General features: G+C 39.2%; 1 protein-coding gene across 1 annotated transcript; it reads left to right on the top strand.

The window, feature by feature from the left end:
* Window positions 1–341: 341 nt before the first annotated feature.
* On the top strand, window positions 342–18403 carry LOC135408332 (immunoglobulin alpha-2 heavy chain-like; the record flags this gene model as incomplete). The annotated part of the gene is made up of 4 exons (XM_064643540.1): window positions 342–418; window positions 515–872; window positions 9440–9496; window positions 18090–18403. Coding segments are annotated over exons 1-4 (778 nt in total), but the record flags the coding sequence as incomplete, so codon positions are not given.
* Window positions 18404–19022: the final 619 nt, after the last annotated feature.

Here is a 19022-nt window from a genome sequence, read left to right as displayed (position 1 = left end):
ATTGTCCTCCCGTGATTAATTCCAACGGTTCAACCGATTAATTAATTAACAGGACTCCTGTGATTAGTTCCAGTGGCTAAATCAATTAATTAATTAACAGGACGACCGCAATTAATTAATTTATCCACCATCAACTAATTAATTACCCGTGACCGCCCCCAATTAACCAAAACCAACCCCAATCAACACCCCAATTAACCCCCCCCTCGGGAATTAATTACCCGCCAACAACCACCCGCCAAAACCCTTTGAAGCCCCGCCCCTTTCCCTTTAGCCCCGCCCCCTTTTCCCCAGGCCCCGCCCCTCGGTCGCCCCATAAAAGCCCCCGGGGGTCCCTCAGGGCCGGCACCGAACCCCGGCGGCTCCGACATGGCCTCCTCCTCCCTCCCGCTCCTCCTCCTCCTCGCCGCCCTCCCAGGTAGGTCCCGGCGCCTCTGACCTTTGACCCCCACCCCAAAAATCCCCCCGGATCGCCCCAATAATCCCGATATTCCCATTTTTCCCCCCCCCGCAGGGCTGCGGGCGGCCGTGAGCCTCGTCGAGTCCGGCGGCGACCTCAAGGCCCCGGGGGAGTCCCTGCGGCTCCTCTGCCGCGGCTCCGGCTTCACCTTCGGCGACTACGGAATGTTCTGGGCGCGCCAGGGCCCCGGGAAGGGGCTGGAGTGGGTCGCCGGGATCCACGGCAGCAGTGGCGGCACCTTCTACGCGCCGTCGGTGCGGGGCCGGTTCAGCGTGGCCAGGGACGACGGGCAGAGCTCGGTGACGCTGCAGATGAACGACCTCAGGGGGGAGGATTCCGCCACCTATTTCTGCGCCAAAGCTGCTCACGGCGGCGCCGGGGACGGGGGAGGGCGGGCAAAAACCCCTGGGGGGTGGGGATGACGCCGTTGAGTGGGACGGTGGAAGGGTTGAGCGGGTTTTGGTGTCGCGGTTGGGCGGGTGGATGAGAGCGTTGAGCGGGTTGGGCGTCGCGGTTGGTTGGGTCAAGGATGTGGTTGAAGGGGCGATGACACCGTTGAGCGGGTTTGGGGTCGCGGTTGGGCGGGTCAATGAGAGTGTTGGGAGGGTCAATGACTTTGGGTCAATGACATCATTGGGTGGGTCAATGACATCACTGGGTGGGTCAATGACATCATTGGGTGGGTCAATGACATCATTGGGTCAATGACATCACTGGGTGGGTCAATGACATCATTGGGTGGGTCAATGACATCACTGGGTGGGTCAATGACATCATTGGGTGGGTCAATGACGTCATTGGGGGGTCAATGACATCATTGGTCAATGACATCATTGGGTGGGTCAATGACATCATTGGGTGGGTCAATGACATCATTGGGTGGGTCAATGACATCATTGGGTGGGTCAATGACATCATTGGGTCAATGACATCATTGGGTGGGTCAATGACATCACTGGGTGCAGTTTGAGCCCCTCCCCCCATTTTTACCCCAACCCCGGGCTCGGTTTTGCCGGTTTTGCCCGTTTTGGTCCCAAATTTGAGCTTCTTTCCCGTTTTTGCCCCTTTTGGCCCCAAATCGGGGCCGGTTTCCCCCCCCCCGTCCCCAGGAGGGGTTTTTGTGCCCCCCGGTGTCACCGTGGGGCCGCTGTTGGTTGGGGGGCTCACGCCGATCACGGCGACGCAACCGGCGACAAAAACCTCCCCCTTCCCGCCCCTCCCCCTCCCAGTCGGGACCAACTTCCCCTTTTCGGGCTCTTTTCACCCCAAACCGAAATCCGGACCAATTCTGGCTCTTTTTTTCACCAATTTCACCCCAAATTTGGGCTCAGTTGGGCTCTTTTTTTTCCTCATTTCCGCCCCAAACCCGGGTTGTTTTTCCCCATTTTTCCCCCGTTTTTTCAGCTCTTTTTTTCCCGTTTTCCCCCGTTTTCCCCCCGAATCGGGGCCGGTTTCCCCCCCCCATCCCCAGGAGGGGTTTTTGTGCCCCCCGGTGTCACCGTGGGGCCGGTTCTGCTGCTGATTGGGGCTCTCCTTACGAGCTCCATCACGGCGACACACCCGGGGGCAAAAACTTCCCCTCCCCCTCCCAGTCGGGGGCGACTTCCCCTTTTTGGCTCCTTTTTTTTCCCCCCATTTTTGCCCCAAATAGAAAAAAAAAAATAAAAAAAAAATTAGAAAAAAAAATCTGAAAAAATTCCAAAAAAATTAGAAAAAAAATAGAATAAAATAGAAAAAAACCTGGAAAAAATTAGATAAAAAATCGGAAAAAATTAGGAAAAAAATCGGAAAAAATTGGAAAAAAAATTAGGAAAAAAATCTGAAAAAATAGAAAAAAATTAGAAAAAAAATAGAAAAAAATCTGAAAAAATTAGGAAAAAAAAGTTGAAAAAAATAGAAAAAAAATCTGAAAAAATTGGAAAAAAAAAGTTGAAAAAATAGAAAAAAATCTGAAAAATAATTAGAAAAAAATCGGAAAAAAATTAGAAAAAAAATCGGAAAAAATAGAAAAAAAAATCCAAAAAAGAATTAGAAAAAAATCTGAAAAAAATGGAAAAAAATCCGAAAAAATCTGGACTAATTTTTTCCCATTTTTTACCCATTTTGGCCCCCAAAATTTTTCCCCGTTTTCGCCCCAAATTCGGGCTCCTCCATCCCCAGGAGGGGTTTTTGTGCCCCCCGGTGTCACCGTGGGGCTTGGGCTGGTGCTTGGGGTGAACCTGCTCACGGCGACACACCCGGGGACAAAAACTTCCCCTTTTTGCCCCTCCCCCTTTAATTCGGGGGCAACTTCCCCTTTTTGGGCTCTTTTCACCCCAAATCTCGGCTCCTTCGAACTCTTTTTTTCCCATTTTACCCCAAATTTGGGCTCAATTGGGTTCTTTCTCCCTATTTTTCACCCGAATTTGGGCTCCTTTTGGCTCTTTTTTTCCCTATTTTTGCCCCGAATTTGGCTGTTTTTTTCCCCTTTTTTCCCCCGTTTTCCCCCCAAATCCGTCCCAGGGGTTTTTGTGCCCCCCGGTGTCACCGTGGGGCTGATGCTGGTGCTTGGGGTGCTGCTAATGTTGCCTATCACAGTGACACAACCGGGGACAAAAACTTCCCCTTCCCCTTTTGGGCCCTTTCAGCCCTTTTTGGCCCCAAATCCGGGCTCATTTCCCCTTTTTTTCCCCCCAAATCCGGGCTCGTTTGGGCTCTTTTTTCCCCTATTTTTGACCCGATTTGGGGCTCATTTTTCGTTCTTTTTTCCCCTATTTTTGACCCGATTTGGGGCTCATTTTTCGTTTTTTCCCTATTTTTGCCCCAAATTTGGGCTCTTTTTTGTCTCTTTCATCCAATTTTACCCCAAATCTGGGCTGGTTTTCCCCCCATTTCTACCCCAAATCTGGGCTCATTTTGGCTCTTTTTCTCTATTTTTACCCCGAATTTGGGCACTTTTTGTCTCTTCCACCCAATTTTACCCCAAATCAGGGCTCGATTTTGCCCGTTTTATTCCTGAATCTGAGAGAAATTTCCCATTTTTTCCCATTTTTGCCCCTTTTTGGGGTCAATGAAAGCATTGGGTCAATGACATCACTGGGTGGGTCAATGACATCATTGGGTCAATGACATCATTGGGTTGGTCAATGACATCATTGGGTGGGTCAATGACATCATTGGGTCAATGACATAATTGGGTGGGTCAATGACATCATTGGGTGGGTCAATGACATCATTGGGGGGTCAATGACGTCATTGGGTGGGTCAATGACGTCATTGGGTGGGTCAATGACATCATTGGGTGGGTCAATGACATCATTGGGTGGGTCAATGACATCATTGGGTGGGTCAATGACATCATTGGGTCAATGACATCATTGGGTGGGTCAATGACATCATTGGGTGGGTCAATGACATCATTGGGTCAATGACATCATTGGGTGGGTCAATGACGTCATTGGGTGGGTCAATGACATCATTGGGTCAATGACATCACTGGGAGGGTCAATGACATCATTGGGTGGGTCAATGACATCATCGGCTCAATGACGTCACTGGGTGGAGTTTCCCCCAACCCCGGGCTCGGTTTTGCCGTTTTTGCCCGGTTTGGTCCCAAATCTCGCCCTTTTTTCCCCGTTATTTCCCCTTTTGGCCCCAAATCGGGGCCGGTTTCCCCTCCCCTCCCTCCCGGGGGTTTTTGTCCCCCCCGGTGCCACCGTGGGGCTGGTGCCGGCTGGGTGGCCGACTGGGCCGATCACGGCGACGTTTGCCGGGACAAAAACTTCCCCTTTTTGACTCGGGGGCAACTTCCCCTTTTCGGCTCCTTTTCACCCCAAATCCGGGCTCGTTTGGACTCTTTTCCCTATTTTTGACTCAGGTCTGAGCTCATTTGGGCTCTTTTTCACCCAATTTCTCCCCAAATCCGGGCTCCTTTGAGCTGTTTTTTTGACGCTTTTGCCCCAAATTCGGGCCAATTTTCCCTTTTTTTTCCATTTTCGCCCCAAATCCGGCTCCTCCATCCCCATGGGGGTTTTTGTCCCCCCCAGTGTCACTGTGGCCCTGGTGCTAACGGTGCTAATCCTGATCACGGCGACATTTGCGGTGACAAAAACCTTCCCCTTCCCCTTTTTTGGGCTCTTTCAGCCCATTTTGGCCCCAAATCAACTCTGGTTTTCCTATTTTTTCCCATTTTTGCCCCAAATCAGGGCGTGATTTTCCCATTTTAGCCCATTTTTTCCCCGAATCTTGGCTAATTTTCCCATTTTGCCCAAATCTGGGCTCATTTTGGGCTCTTTTTTCCCCCTATTTTTTCCCCAAATTTGGGCTCTTTTTTGTCTCTTTCATCCATTTTTACCCCAAATCCGGGCCGGTTTTTTCCCCCCATTTTTGCCCCAAATCCGGGCTGATTTTCCCCATTTTTTCTCATTTTTGCCCCAAATCTGGGCTGTTTTTTCCCGTTTTTCCCCGTTTTCGCCCCAAATCCGTCCCAGGGGGGTTTTTGTCCCCCCCGGTGTCACCGTGGCCCTTGGGTTAATTTTGGTCAGGGCGAATGGGCCGATCACGGCGACACAACCGGGGACAAAAACTTCCCCTTCCCCTTTTGGGGCAACTTCCCCTTTTTGGCTCCTTTTTTTTCCCCCCATTTTTGCCCCAAATAGAAAAAAAATAAATAAAAAAAAAATTAGAAAAAAAATCGGAAAAAATTCTGAAAAAAATTAGGAAAAAATTAGAATAAAATAGAATAAAAAATGGGGAAAAAATAGAAAAAAAATCGGAAAAAATTGGAAAAAAAATCGGAAAAAATTAGAAAAAAAATCTGAAAAAATAGAAAAAAAAATCCGAAAAAAAATAGAAAGAAAAATCTGAGAAAATAAGGAAAAAAAGTTGAAAAAAATAGAAAAAATGGGAAAAAATTAGAAAAAAATCGGAAAAAAATAGAAAAAATCAGAAAAAAAATAGAAAAAATCGGAAAAAATTAGAAAAAAATCGGAAAAAAATTAGAAAAAAAATCGGAAAAAATTAGAAAAAATCTGAGAAAATTAGAAAAAAAAATAGAAAAAATCCAAAAAGAATTAGAAAAATAATCTGAAAAAATTCCAAAAAATTAGAAAAAAATTAGAATAAAATAGAAAAAAACCTGGAAAAAATTAGAAAAAAAATCGGAAAAAATTAGAAAAAAAATCGGAAAAAATTCCAAAAAAATTAGAAAAAAAATAGAATAAAATAGAAAAAAACCTGGAAAAAATTAGAAAAAAAATCGGAAAAAATTGGAAAAAAATTAGAAAAAAATAGAAAAAAAAATCTGAGAAAATAAGGAAAAAAAGTTGAAAAAAATAGAAAAATCGGAAAAAAATTAGAAAAAAATCGGAAAAAATTAGAAAAAATCGGAAAAAATTAGAAAAAATCTGAGAAAATTAGAAAAAAAAAATAGAAAAAAATCCAAAAAAGAATTAGAAAAAAAATCGGAAAAAATTCCAAAAAAATTAGAAAAAAAATAGAATAAAATAGAAAAAAACCTGGAAAAAATTAGAAAAAAAATCGGAAAAAATGGAAAAAAAATCGGAAAAAATTAGAAAAAAAATCGGAAAAAATACCAAAAAAATTAGAAAAAAATAGAATAAAATAGAAAAAAACCTGGAAAAAATTAGAAAAAAAATCGGAAAAAATTGGAAAAAAAATAGAAAAAAATCTGAAAAAATAGAAAAAAAATCCGAAAAAATAGAAAGAAAAATCTGAGAAAATAAGGAAAAAAAGTTGAAAAAAATAGAAAAAAATCGGAAAAAAATTAGAAAAAATCGGAAAAAATAGAAAAAAATCGGAAAAAAATTAGAAAAAAATCGGAAAAAATTAGAAAAAATCTGAGAAAATTAGAAAAAAAAAATAGAAAAAATCCAAAAAAGAATTAGAAAAATAATCTGAAAAAATTCCAAAAAAATTAGAAAAAAAAATAGAATAAAATAGAAAAAAACCTGGAAAAAATTAGAAAAAAAATCGGAAAAAATTGGAAAAAAAATCGGAAAAAATTCCAAAAAAATTAGAAAAAAAATAGAATAAAATAGAAAAAAACCTGGAAAAATTGGAAAAAAAATCGGAAAAAATTGGAAAAAAATCAGAAAAAATTAGAAAAAAAATCGGAAAAAATTCCAAAAAATTAGAAAAAAAATAGAATAAAATAGAAAAAAACCTGGAAAAAATTAGAAAAAAAATCGGAAAAAATTAGGAAAAAAATCGGAAAAAATTAGAAAAAATCGGAATAAATAGAAAAAAATTCCGAAAAAAATAGAAAAAAATTCCGAAAAAAAATAAAAAAAAAATCTGAAAAAATTAGAAAAAAAAGTTGAAAAAAAATAGAAAAAAATCTGAAAAAGAATTAAAAAAAATCGGAAAAATTAGAAAAAAATTGGAAAAAAAAATTGGAAAAAAATCTGAAAAAAATCTTTAAAAAATTACAAAAAAATCTGAAAAAATGGGGAAAAAATTAGAAAAAAAATTAGAACAAAAAAAAAAAGAAAAAAAACCTGAAAAAAATAGAAAAAAAAATCTGGAAAAAAAAATTAAAAAAATCTGGACTAATTTTTTCCCCTTTTTTACCCTTTTTGCCCCAAATCCGGGCTGGTTTTTCCCCTTTTTTTCCCCCGTTTTCACCCCAAATCCCCAGGAGGGGTTTTTGTCCCCCCCGGTGTCACCGTGGGGCCGTTGCTGCTGCTGGTTGGGGGGAAGTTGCATCTCACGGCGACACAACCGGGGACAAAAACTTCCCCTTCCCCTTTTGGGGCAACTTCCCCTTTTTGGCTCCTTTTCACCCCAAATCTCGGCTCCTTTGGGCTCTTTTTTTTTCTCATTTTTTGCCCCAAATCCGGGCCAATATTCCAATTTTTTTCCCATTTTTCCCCCCAAATCTCGGTTGTTTTTTCCCCATTTCTGCCCCAAATCCGGGTTATTTTTTTCCCATTTTTTTTCCCATTTTTTCAGCTCTTTTTTCCCATTTCCCCCATTTTTCCCCCCCAAATCGGGGCCGGTTTTTCTCCCCATCCCCAGGAGGGGTTTTTGTCCCCCCTGGTGTCACCGTGGGGCTGGAGCTGCTTGGGTTGCTCACGGTGACATTTGTGGGGACAAAAACTTCCCCTTCCCCTTTTTGGGCCCTTTCAGCCCCTTTTGGCCCCAAATCCGGGCTCATTTCCCCTTTTTTTCCCATTTTAGCTCCAAATCCAGGCTCTTTTTTTTTTCATTTTCCTCCATTTTTGCCCCAAATAGAAAAAAAAAATAAAAAAAAATTAGAAAAAAAAATCTGAAAAAATTCCAAAAAAATTAGGAAAAAATTAGAATAAAATAGAAAAAAACCTGGAAAAAAAATTAGAAAAAAAAATCGGAAAAAATTGGAAAAAAAATAGAAAAAATCTGAAAAAAAATAGAAAAAATTCCAAAAAAAATAGAAAAAAAAATCTGTAAAAACCCAAATCAGGGCTCGATTTTGCCCATTTTATTCCTCAATCTGAGACAATTTTCCCCCCTTTTTTTTGTGGTTTTTTTTGCCCATTTTTGCCCTAAATCCAGGCTGAATTCCCAATTTTTTCCCGTTTTTGCCCTTTTTGGGGTCAATGACACCATTGGGTCAATGACATCATTGGGTGGGTCAATGACATCATTGGGTGGGTCAATGACGTCATTGGGTGGGTCAATGACATCATTGGGTGGGTCAATGACATCATTGGGTCAATGACGTCATTGGGTGGGTCAATGACATCATTGGGTGGGTCAATGACGTCATTGGGTCAATGACATCATCGGGTGGAATTGGAGCCCCTCCCCCCATTTTTGCCCCAACCCCGGGCTCGGTTTCGCCGTTTTTTGCCCCGTTTCGGCCCCAAATTTGCGCTTTTTTCCCGTTTTCCCCCGTTTTGGCCCCAAATCGGGGCCGGTTTTCCCCCGGAGGGGTTTTTGTCCCCCCCGGTGTCACCGTGGGCTGTTGGTGCTTGGTGCTGCTGCTGTTCCCTCTCACGGCGACATTTTCGGGGAACAAAAACTTCCCCTTCCCCTTTTGGGGCAACTTCCCCTTTTTGGCTCCTTTTCGCCCCAAATCTCGGCTCCTTTTCGGCTCCTTTTTCATCCGTTTTTGCCCCAAATTCGGGCTCTTTTTCCCCCTATTTTTACCCCAAATTCCCCCCTTTTCTCCCCCGAATTCCCCCCTTTTTTCCCCCCAAAAATCCCCTTTTTTTTCCCCAAAAAACCCCTTTTTTCCCCTTTTTTCACCCAAAAAACCCCAATTTTTTTTTTTGCCCCAAAATCCACTTTTTCCACCCAAACTCCCCCTTTTTTTTTTTTTAAATCCACCTCAAAAAACCTCCCCTAAAATCAGACTTTTCACCCCATTTAAAAACCTTTCAATTTTCCCCAAAAATTCAATTTTTCCACCAAAAATTCGATTTTTTTCACCAAAAATTCATTTTTTTTTCACCAAAAATCGGATTTTTCACCCCCCCAAAAAAATCCCTATAATCCACTTTTTTAACCCAAATTCTTCCCGGGATTTTCATTAAAAATTTATCTTTAAATTACCCAAAAATTGACATTTTTAACCCCCCAAAAACCTTATATTTTTACCAAAAATCGACTTTTTTTCACCCCCAAAAAAACCCCCTAAAATCCGCTTTTTTACCCCAAACCCTTCCTGGGATTATTTTCCCCCCTCAAACCTCCCCTTTTCACCTCAAATCTCCCTTTAAAAATAAACATTTTTAACCCTTTAACAAAATATTCAAATTTTTACCAAAAATCGGATTTTTTACCCCAAACCCGCCCCCCTCAACCTCCCACTTCTCATCCTAAATCTCCCTTTAAATCACCCCAAAAATCCACATTTTTAACCCTCCAAAAATCGAATTTTCCCCCGAAAATCGACGTTATTCCCGAAAATTCCATTTTTTACCAAAAATGGGTTTTTTTGCCCCAAACTCTCCCCCGGGGGGTTTTTGCCGGGGTCCCCCGCGGGGTTGTGGCACCGTGGGCTCGGTGGTATCGACGCCTGGGGCAGCGGCACCGTCGTCACCGTCTCCTCCGGTGAGTCCCCCGATTTTGCCCAAAATCGCCGTTTTTCGCCCCAAAATCCCCCGGGGGGAAATTTGACCATTTAAGGCCGAAAATGACGATTTTTGGCGCGGTTTTATGGCCGGGGGGGGCCCCCCTGGGGCGGTTTTGGTGGGAAAATGGGTTCGAGGGGGGTTTTTTTGGGTGGAAAAAGTCGATTTTTGGTGAAAATTTGAATTTTTGGTGAAAATTTGAATTTTCTGAGGGTTGAAAATGTCGATTTTTAGGGTTTTTAGAGCAGATTTTTAATGAAAATGAATTTTGAGGGGGAAAAATAATCGGAAAAAAGGGGATTTTAGGATTTTTTTTTGGTGGAAAAAGTCAATTTTTGGTAAAAAGTCGATTTTTGGTGAAAATTCAAATTTTTTTTAGGGTTAAAAATGTGGATTTTTAGGGATTTTAAAAAGGGAGATTTAAGATGAAAAGTGAGGTTTTGAGGGGGCAGGTTTGGGGGTAAAAAAGTGGATTTTAAGGATTTTTTTGGGGTGAAAAATGCGATTTTTGGGAAAAAGTCAATTTTTGGTGAAAATTCGAATTTTTTGAGGGTTAAAAATGTCGATTTTGGGGTAATTTAGAGGCAGATTTTTAAGGAAAATGGATTTTGAGAGGGAAAAAATAATCCCAGAGGATTTTAGGGCTTTTTTTTGGGTGAAAAAAATGGATTTTTGGTAAAAATTTAAATTTTGGGGGAAAATTCGATTTTTTGGTGAAAATTTAATTCTTTTTAATGGGGTCAAAAGTCCGTTTTTAGGGTCTTTTTTTGGAGGCGGATTTTAAAAAGGAAAGGGGAGTTTGGGTGGAAAAAGTCGAGTTTTGGGTCTTTTTTGGGTGAAAAAAGTGATTTTTGGGTGAAAATTGATTTTTTGGGGCGATTTTGGGGTTAAAAAGTCGATTTTTTGGGGCGTTTTTAAAGGGGAGTTTGAGATAAAAATCGAGTTTAAGGGTTAAAAATAATCCCGGGGGAGTTTGGGGGTAAAAAAGTCGATTTTTGGGTCTTTTTAGGTAAAAAATCGACATTTTTAGTGATTTTAATGATTAAAAAAAACAATTTTTAGGGTTTTTTTTCAAGAATAAGATAAAATTTGGCCGAAAAAGTCGATTTTAGGGTAAAAATGAGAATTTAGGGAGATTTAAGGGCAGGTTTGGGATGAAGAAGTCGATTTTTGGGTCTTTTTTTGGTGAAAAATCAACATTTTTAAAAGTGATTTTAATGGTAAAAAATGTCAATTTTTAGGGTTTTTTTTAAAGAAAAATTTAAAATTTGGGGATAAAAAGTCGATTTTAAATATTTTATTTGATATTATTATTAATTATTAATTTAAATAATTTAAATTATTAATTAAATAATTAATTTATAAATAATTAAATGAAATAAAAATTAAATAATTAAATTAAATAAAAATTAAATAATTAAATTAAATAAAAAATAAATATTAAATTAAACAAAAATTAAACAATTAAATTAAATAAAAAATCAAATAATTAATTAAATAAAAATTAAATAATTAAATTAAATAAAAATTAAACAATTTAAATTAAATAAAAAATAAATATTAAATTAAATAAAAATTAAATAATTGAATTAAATAAAAATTAAATAATTAAATTAAATCAAAATAATTAATTTAAATAAAAATCAAATAATTAATTATTAAATCATTAAATAAATAATTAAATGATTAATTAAAGTTATTTAAATATTTGAAATATTTAAAATTTCAGGGCAGGTTTCTGGGGTAAAAAAATCGGATTTTTGGGGTCTTTTTTTGAGGAAAAAATCGAATTTTTCAGTTATTTTTAAAGGTGAAAAATGTCGATTTTTAGGGTTTTTTAAGAGAAATATAAAATTGGGGAGAAAAAGTCGATTTTTGGGTAAAAATGAGAATTTCAAGGGTGGAAAATTTAAGATTTATTGGAAATTAATTAAAATTATCGAAAATATATTTTTAAAAATCACTTAAAAACCACTTTTTTCGCCTTAAAATCCCGATTTCGGGGCCAAAACCCAAAAAGGGGAAGTTTGGCCCCAAAAAAGCCCCGAAAGGGCCCAAAATAACCCCGGGACGGTTTCGAAAATAACAAATTCGGGGCTTTTTTTGACCCAATTTCCCCTTTTTTGAGGCCAAAAAACAACACCTGGTTCGGGGGAAAAAAAGGAGGTTTTGGGGAAATGATAAAAAAACCACAATTTTGGGGGAAATCGAAATTTTTTGGGGTGAAAAAAAGGGTTTTTGGAGGGAGAAAAAGTCGATTTTTAGGGGGAAAAAAGGGATTTTTTGGGGGGAAAAAATGAGATTTTTGGGGGGAAAAAATGTGAATTTTCGGGGTTAAAAAATGCGAATTTTGGGGCTGAAAAATTCAGGTTTTTGGTGGAGTTTGGGTTGAATTTTTGGGTTGAATTGTTGGGGTTGAAGGGGTCGATTTTTGATTTATTTGAGGGGTTTAAATCGGGGTTTAAATTGATTTTTAATTGAATTTTAATTGATTTTAATCGGGTTTTTTAATAGATATTTAATGGGTTTTTAATCGGATTTTAATCAATATAAAATCGGGGGTTTAAAGTGATTTTTAATTGGGTTTTAATCGGTTTTTAATCGGGTTTTAAATTGATTTTTAATTGAATTTTAATCGGGTTTTAATCAGGTTTTAAATTGATTTTTAATTGGTTTTTAATCGGGTTTTAAATTGATTTTAAATTGATTTTTAATTGGTTTTTAATCGGGTTTTAATCGGGTTTTAAATTGATTTTTAATTTAATTTTAACCCGGTTTTAATCAATTTTTAAATTGATTTTTTATTCGGTTTTTAGATTGATTTTTAATTGAATTTTAATCAGGTTTTAAACTGATTTTTAATTGGTTTTTAATCGGATTTTAATCAATTTTAAATCGGGTTTTAAATTGATTTTTAACTGGTTTTTAATTGGATTTTTAATTGGTTTTTAATCGGGTTTTATTTGGGTTTTAAACTGATTTTTAATTGAATTTTAATCTGTTTTTATTCGGTTTTTAAATTGATTTTTAATTGAATTTTAATCGGGTTTTAAGGAATTCGGGGAAATATTTAATTGTCATTATTTCTATTTCTAGATCGAGAAAATATAGAAATATATTTTAAATATATAAAATATAGAAATATATTTTAAATATATAAAATATAGAAATAAATATAAAATATATAAAATATAAAAATATAATAAATACATATAAAAATATAGAAATATACTAAAAATTATAGAAAATGTATAAATAAATTAAAAGTATATAAATTTATAAATATATATAAAATATATAAATATATATAAATGTATAAAGATATAAAAATACATAAATATAAAAATAAATATAATAAATATATATAAAAATATATATAAATATATAAATCTATAAATATTATTATATATTTTTTATATATATAAATATTATTTTAATTGGATTTATGATATTTACTTCGATTTTTTTATATTTTTCTCTATTTTTATGATTTTATATTTGGATTTTTAAATATTTGTATAATTTTATATTTCTATATTTTTATGCATTTATATAAAAATTTATATATTTATATATTTTTTTAATTTTACATTGAAATATTTTAATGCTTTTCTAATTACATATTTTTATATAAATATATATTTGTACATTTTCCTAAATATATATTTTAATAATCACATAAATTTAAATTTATATTTTTTATATTTTCCGTTTTTAAATTCCTATATTTTTATATATTTATAATTTCTATTTATCCCACTTTTTAATCCCCTTTTAATTCAGGTTTTTATTTAAAATTAGTCTTTTTAATCCGATTTTTAACCCCTTTTTATTCCACTTTTTAATCGGGTTTTATTCCCTTTTAATTCGATTTTTAATTGGTTTCATTCGATTTTAATTCAATTTTTAATTGCCTTTTAATTGGCTTAATTAGTTTTTAAATCGGGTTTATCAGATTATTAAATTAGATTAATAACTCTTTTAATAATTAGATTCATATTAATCAGGTTTTATCAGGTCTTTAGTCAGGTTTTTAATTAGTTTAATTGGGTTTTAATTGGTTTTATTCCATTATTAATTGGTTTATTGGGTTATTAATTATTTTATTGGGTTATTAATCAACTTTATTAATGGGTTTATTTTGTTATTAATTGATTTAGTGCGTTATTAATCAGGGGTTTTTTTGTTATTAATCGACTTTATTAATTGATTTATTGGGTTATTACTCGGTTTATTGGGTTATTAATCGAATTTATTAATTGATTTATTGGGTTATTAATTGGTTTATTGGTTTATTAATTGACTTTATTAATTGATTTAGTGGGTTATTAATCAGTTTATTGGGTCCGTACTGGTCAGAACTGGTTTATACTGGTCAGAACTGGTCAGAACTGGTCCGTACTGGTCTGTACTGGTCAGTACTGGTCTGTACTGGTCTGTACTGGTCAGTACTGGTCAGTACTGGGCTGTACTGGTCAGTACTGGGCTGTACTGGTTTATACTGGTCTATACTGGTCTGTATTGGTCTGTACTGGTCTGTACTGGTCCGTACTGGTCTGTACTGGTCCATACTGGTTTATACTGGTCAGTACTGGGCTGTACTGGGCTGTACTGGTCTATACTGGTCAGTACTGGTCCGTACTGGTCTGTACTGGTCTGTACTGGTCCATACTGGTCCATACTGGGTTGTACTGGGCTGTACTGGTCAGTACTGGTCAGTACTGGTCTGTACTGGTCCGTACTGGTCAGTACTGGTCTGTACTGGGCTGTACTGGTCTGTACTGGGCTGTACTGGTCAGTACTGGTCTGTACTGGGCTGTACTGGTCAGTACTGGGCTGTACTGGTCTGTACTGGTCCGTACTGGGCTGTACTGGTCCGTACTGGGCTGTACTGGTCAGTACTGGTCAGTACTGGTCTGTACTGGTCAGTACTGGTCTGTACTGGTCAGTACTGGTCTGTACTGGTCAGTACTGGGTTGTACTGGTCCGTACGGGTCTGTACTGGTCAGTACTGGTCTGTACTGGTCAGTACTGGTCTGTACTGGTCTGTACTGGTCCGTACGGGTCTGTACTGGTCTGTACGGGTCTGTACTGGTCTGTACTGGTCTGTACTGGTCAGTACTGGTTTATACTGGTCTGTACTGGGCTGTACTGGACTATACTGGTCAGTACTGGGCTGTACTGGGCTGTACTGGTCCGTACTGGTCAGTACTGGTCTGTACTGGTTTATACTGGTCTATACTGGTCCATACTGGGCTGTACTGGTCTGTACTGGTCTGTACTGGGCTGTACTGGTCCATACTGGTCTGTACTGGTCTGTACTGGTCAGTACTGGTCTGTACTGGTCTGTACTGGTCAGTACTGGTCTGTACTGGTCCATACTGGGCTGTACTGGTCAGTACTGGTCAGTACTGGTCTGTACTGGTCTGTACTGGTCCATACTGGGCTGTACTGGTCAGTACTGGTCAGTACTGGTCTGTACTGGTCTGTACTGGTCCATACTGGGCTGTACTGGTCTGCACTGGGCTGTACTGGTCAGTACCGGTCTGTACTGGGCTGTACTGGTCTGTACTGGTCTGTACTGGTCCATACTGGGCTGTACTGGTTTATACTGGTCTATACTGGTCCATACTGGGCTGTACTGGTTTATACTGGTCAGAACCCCCAAAACCGCCCAATTTTCGTCAAAAAAACTCCCAAAATTTGGCCCAAAATGACCCCAAAACCCTTTAAAAACTGACCCAAAACTGCCCCAAATCACCCCAAAAACTGACTCAAAAACTGACCCAAAATGGACTCAAATCACCCCAAAAAGTGACCTAAAAAGTGACCCAAAAATTGACCTTAAACTGACCCAAAAATCGACCCAAAACTGACTCAAATCACCCCAAAAACTGACCCAAAAACTGACCCAAAACTGACCCAAATCACCCCAAAAACTGACCCAAAAATGTTGATTTTTCCCGAATTTACCAAAAATCGTCAAAATTTGTTAAAAATGTGTATTTTCCCCCCAAAAATCTGGAAATTTCTCAAAATGACGTGTTTTCACCCCAAAACCAGCAGGCGGCGCCAAAACCCCAAAACTCCCCGGATTCCCTCCAAAAATTGGGTAAAAAATGTGAATTTTCATCAAAAACTTCAAAATTTTGGTTAAAAATGTCATTTTTTTGACCTAAATCCCGGGTTTTCCCCCCTTTTCCAGCCTCTCAAAGCGCCCAAAAACTGACCCAAAATTGCCCCAAATCACCACGAAAACTGACTCAAAAACTGACCCTAAAAATTGTCAAAATTTGTAAAAAAGGTGAATTTTCACCCCAAAATCTTCAAAATTCGTTAAAAACGTGAATTTTCACCAAAAAAAAAATCACGAAATCTCTCCAAACAAACATTTTCGACCCGAGACCAGCAGGTGGCGCCAAAACCCCCCAAAATGCCGAATTTCCTCTAAAAAGGTGAAAAATGTCAATTTTTGTCCAAAAAATGTCAATTTTTGTCGAAAACCGTCTAAATTTGGCCGAAAAATGGGTTTTCTTCACGAAAAATCATGAAATTGCTTAAAAATAAGGAGTTTCCCTCAAAACAAACTCAAGAAACTGTCGGATTTTCCCAAAAATCGTCGAGTTTTGCCCGAACTCGCGAAAAATCGCCGAATTTCGCTAAAAACGTGGATTTTCACCAAAAACGTGAATTTTCACCCCCCGAAAAACTGTGAAATTTCCCAAAATTATTAATTTTGACCCGAGACCAGCAGGTGGCGCCAAAACCCCCCGAAAAAAAGCTCAATTTTAATGTAAAAAACGTGAATTTTCGCCTAAAAAAATCAAAATTTCGGTAAAAAACGTGGGGTTTTTGCCCTAAATCCCGTTTTTTTTTCCCCTTTTTAGCCTCCCCGAGCGCCCCCGCCGTGTTCCCGCTCTCCTCCTGCTCCACCCCGTCCCCGGGGTGGGCGTGGCCTCCTCCTGCCCGCCCTCCGAAATTCCGGAATTCCAAAACCGCCCCAAATCACCTCAAAAACTGACCCAAAATCGCCCCAAAAACTGACTCAAAAATTGACCCAAAACTGACTCAAATCACCCCAAATTACCCCAAAAACTGACTCAAAAAGTGACTCAAAAACTGACCCAAAACTGACCCAAATCAACCCAAAAACTGACCCAAAAATTGACCCAAAAATTGACTCAAAAATTGACCTAAAACTGACCCAAATCACCCAAAAACTCAATCAAAAACTGACCCAAAACTGACCCAAATCACCCCAAAAACTGACCCAAAACTGACCCAAAAATTGACCCAAAAATTGACCCAAACTGACTCAAATCGCCCCAAAAAGTGACCCAAAAACTGACTCAAAACTGATTCAAATCACCCCAAAAACTGACTCCAAACTGACCCAAAAACTGACCCAAAATTGGCCCGAATTCACCTCAAAAACTGACCCAAAACTGACCCAAAATCACCCCAAAAACTGACCCCAAAAAAGTCGATTTTTCCTGAATTCGCCAAAAATTGTCAAAATTCGTCAAAAACGTGAATTTTCACCAAAAAAAAAATCACGAAATCTCTCAAAACGAACATTTTCGACCCGAGACCAGCAGGTGGCGCCAAAACCCCCCGAAAAAAGCTCAATTTTAATGTAAAAAACGTGAATTTTCGCCTAAAAAAATCAAAATTTCGGTAAAAAACGTCGTTTTTTTTTGCCCTAAATCCCGGTTTTTTTCCCCTTTTTAGCCTCCCGAGCGCCCCCGCCGTGTTCCCGCTCTCCCCCTGCTCCACCCCGCCCCCGGGGTGGGCGTGGCCTCCTCCTGCCCCGCCCTCCGGAATTCCGGAATTCCAAAACCGCCCCAAATCACCTCAAAAACTGACCCAAAATCGCCCCAAAACCTGACTCAAAAATTGACTCAAATCACCCCAAAAAAATGACCCAAAAAATGACTCAAAAATTGACCCCAAACTGACCCAAATCGCCCCAAAAAGTGACTCAAAAATTGACCCAAAATGGACTCAAATCTGACCCAAAAAGTGACCAAAAACTGACCCAAAAAATGACCCAAAACTGACTCAAATCAGCCCAAAAACTGACTCAAAAACTGACTCAAAAATTGACCCAAAACAACCTCAAATCACCCCAAAAACTGACCCAAAAATGTTGATTTTTCCCGAATTTACCAAAAATTTGTTAAAAATGTGTATTTTCCCCCCAAAAATCTGGAAATTTCTCAAAATGACGTGTTTTCACCCCAAAACCAGCAGACGGCGCCCAAACCCCCAAAACTCCCCGGATTCCCTCAAAAAACTGGGTAAAAAATGTGAAAAACCGGCAAAAAATCGATTTTCGCCTGAATTTACGAAAAATCGTCAAAATTCGTTAAAAACGTGAATTTTCGCCAAAAAACCCCACGAAATTTTTCAAAACAAATATTTTTGACCCAGAACCAGCAGGTGGCGCCAACACCCCCGAAAAAAGCTCAATTTTAATGTAAAAAACGTGAATTTTCGCCTAAAAAAATCAAAATTTTGGTAAAAAACGTCATTTTTTTGCCCTAAATCCCGTTTTTTTTCCCCTTTTTCAGCCTCCCCGAGCGCCCCCGCCGTGTTCCCGCTGTCCCCTGCTCCACCCCCTCCCTGTTCTCCGTGGGCTGCGTCGCCGTCGGCTTCTTCCCGCCCTCGCCGCTCCGCTGGGCCTGGAGCGACCGGGACAACCGCAGCGTGGGCGTGGCCGGGGTGGGCGTGGCCTCCTCCTTCCCCGCCCTCCGCGATCCCGGCCTGGGCTTCGTGGCCTCCTCCCGCCTCGGCCTCCCCCTGGAAGAGGGGAAAGCCCGGAAGCCGTTTTGGTGCCGGGCGGAGCATCCCCGGGGGATCCGGAGCGTCCAGGTGTCCAACCCCGGTGAGTTCCGGAACGTTCCCGGGAATTCCCAGATATCCCCCGGGGGGTCTTGATCCCGAATATCCCCAGGGAGGGGCCCGGATCCCGAAAATCCCGATTTTAAACGGCCCAAAGGTCCCAAAAATGTCCTGGAATGCCCCCGATCCCAAAAATTCCAGAATATCCCAAATATCCTGGAATGTCGTGATCCCAGTTATTCTGAGGGTCCTGATCCCAAATATTTTAAGGGTCCTGATCCCAAATATTTTAAGGGTCTGATCCCAAATATCCCGAGGGTCCTGATCCCAAATGTCCCGAGGGTCCTGATCCCAAAAATCCTGAGGGTCCTGATCCCAAATATCCTGAAGGTCCTGATCCCAATTATTTTGAGGGTCCTGATCCCAAATATCCTGAGGGTCCTGATCCCAAATATTTTAAGGGTTCTGATCCCAAATATCCCAGGGAGGGTCCTGAATCCCGAAAATCCTGATATTTGGGATATTAAACAGCCCCAAGGTCCCAAAAATGTCCTGGAATGTCCCCATCCCAAAAGTCCTGAGGGTCCTGATCCCAAATATCCTGAGGGTCCTGATCCCAAATATTCTGAGGGTCCTGATCCCAAAAATCCTGAGGGTCCTGA

Source organism: Pseudopipra pipra, unplaced genomic scaffold (assembly GCF_036250125.1).
Source record: "Pseudopipra pipra isolate bDixPip1 unplaced genomic scaffold, bDixPip1.hap1 HAP1_SCAFFOLD_339, whole genome shotgun sequence".
Taxonomy (NCBI): Eukaryota; Metazoa; Chordata; class Aves; order Passeriformes; family Pipridae; genus Pseudopipra; species Pseudopipra pipra.
The sequence above is the reverse complement of the archived record's forward strand: the minus strand, read 5'-3'. Positions and strand labels throughout refer to the sequence as shown.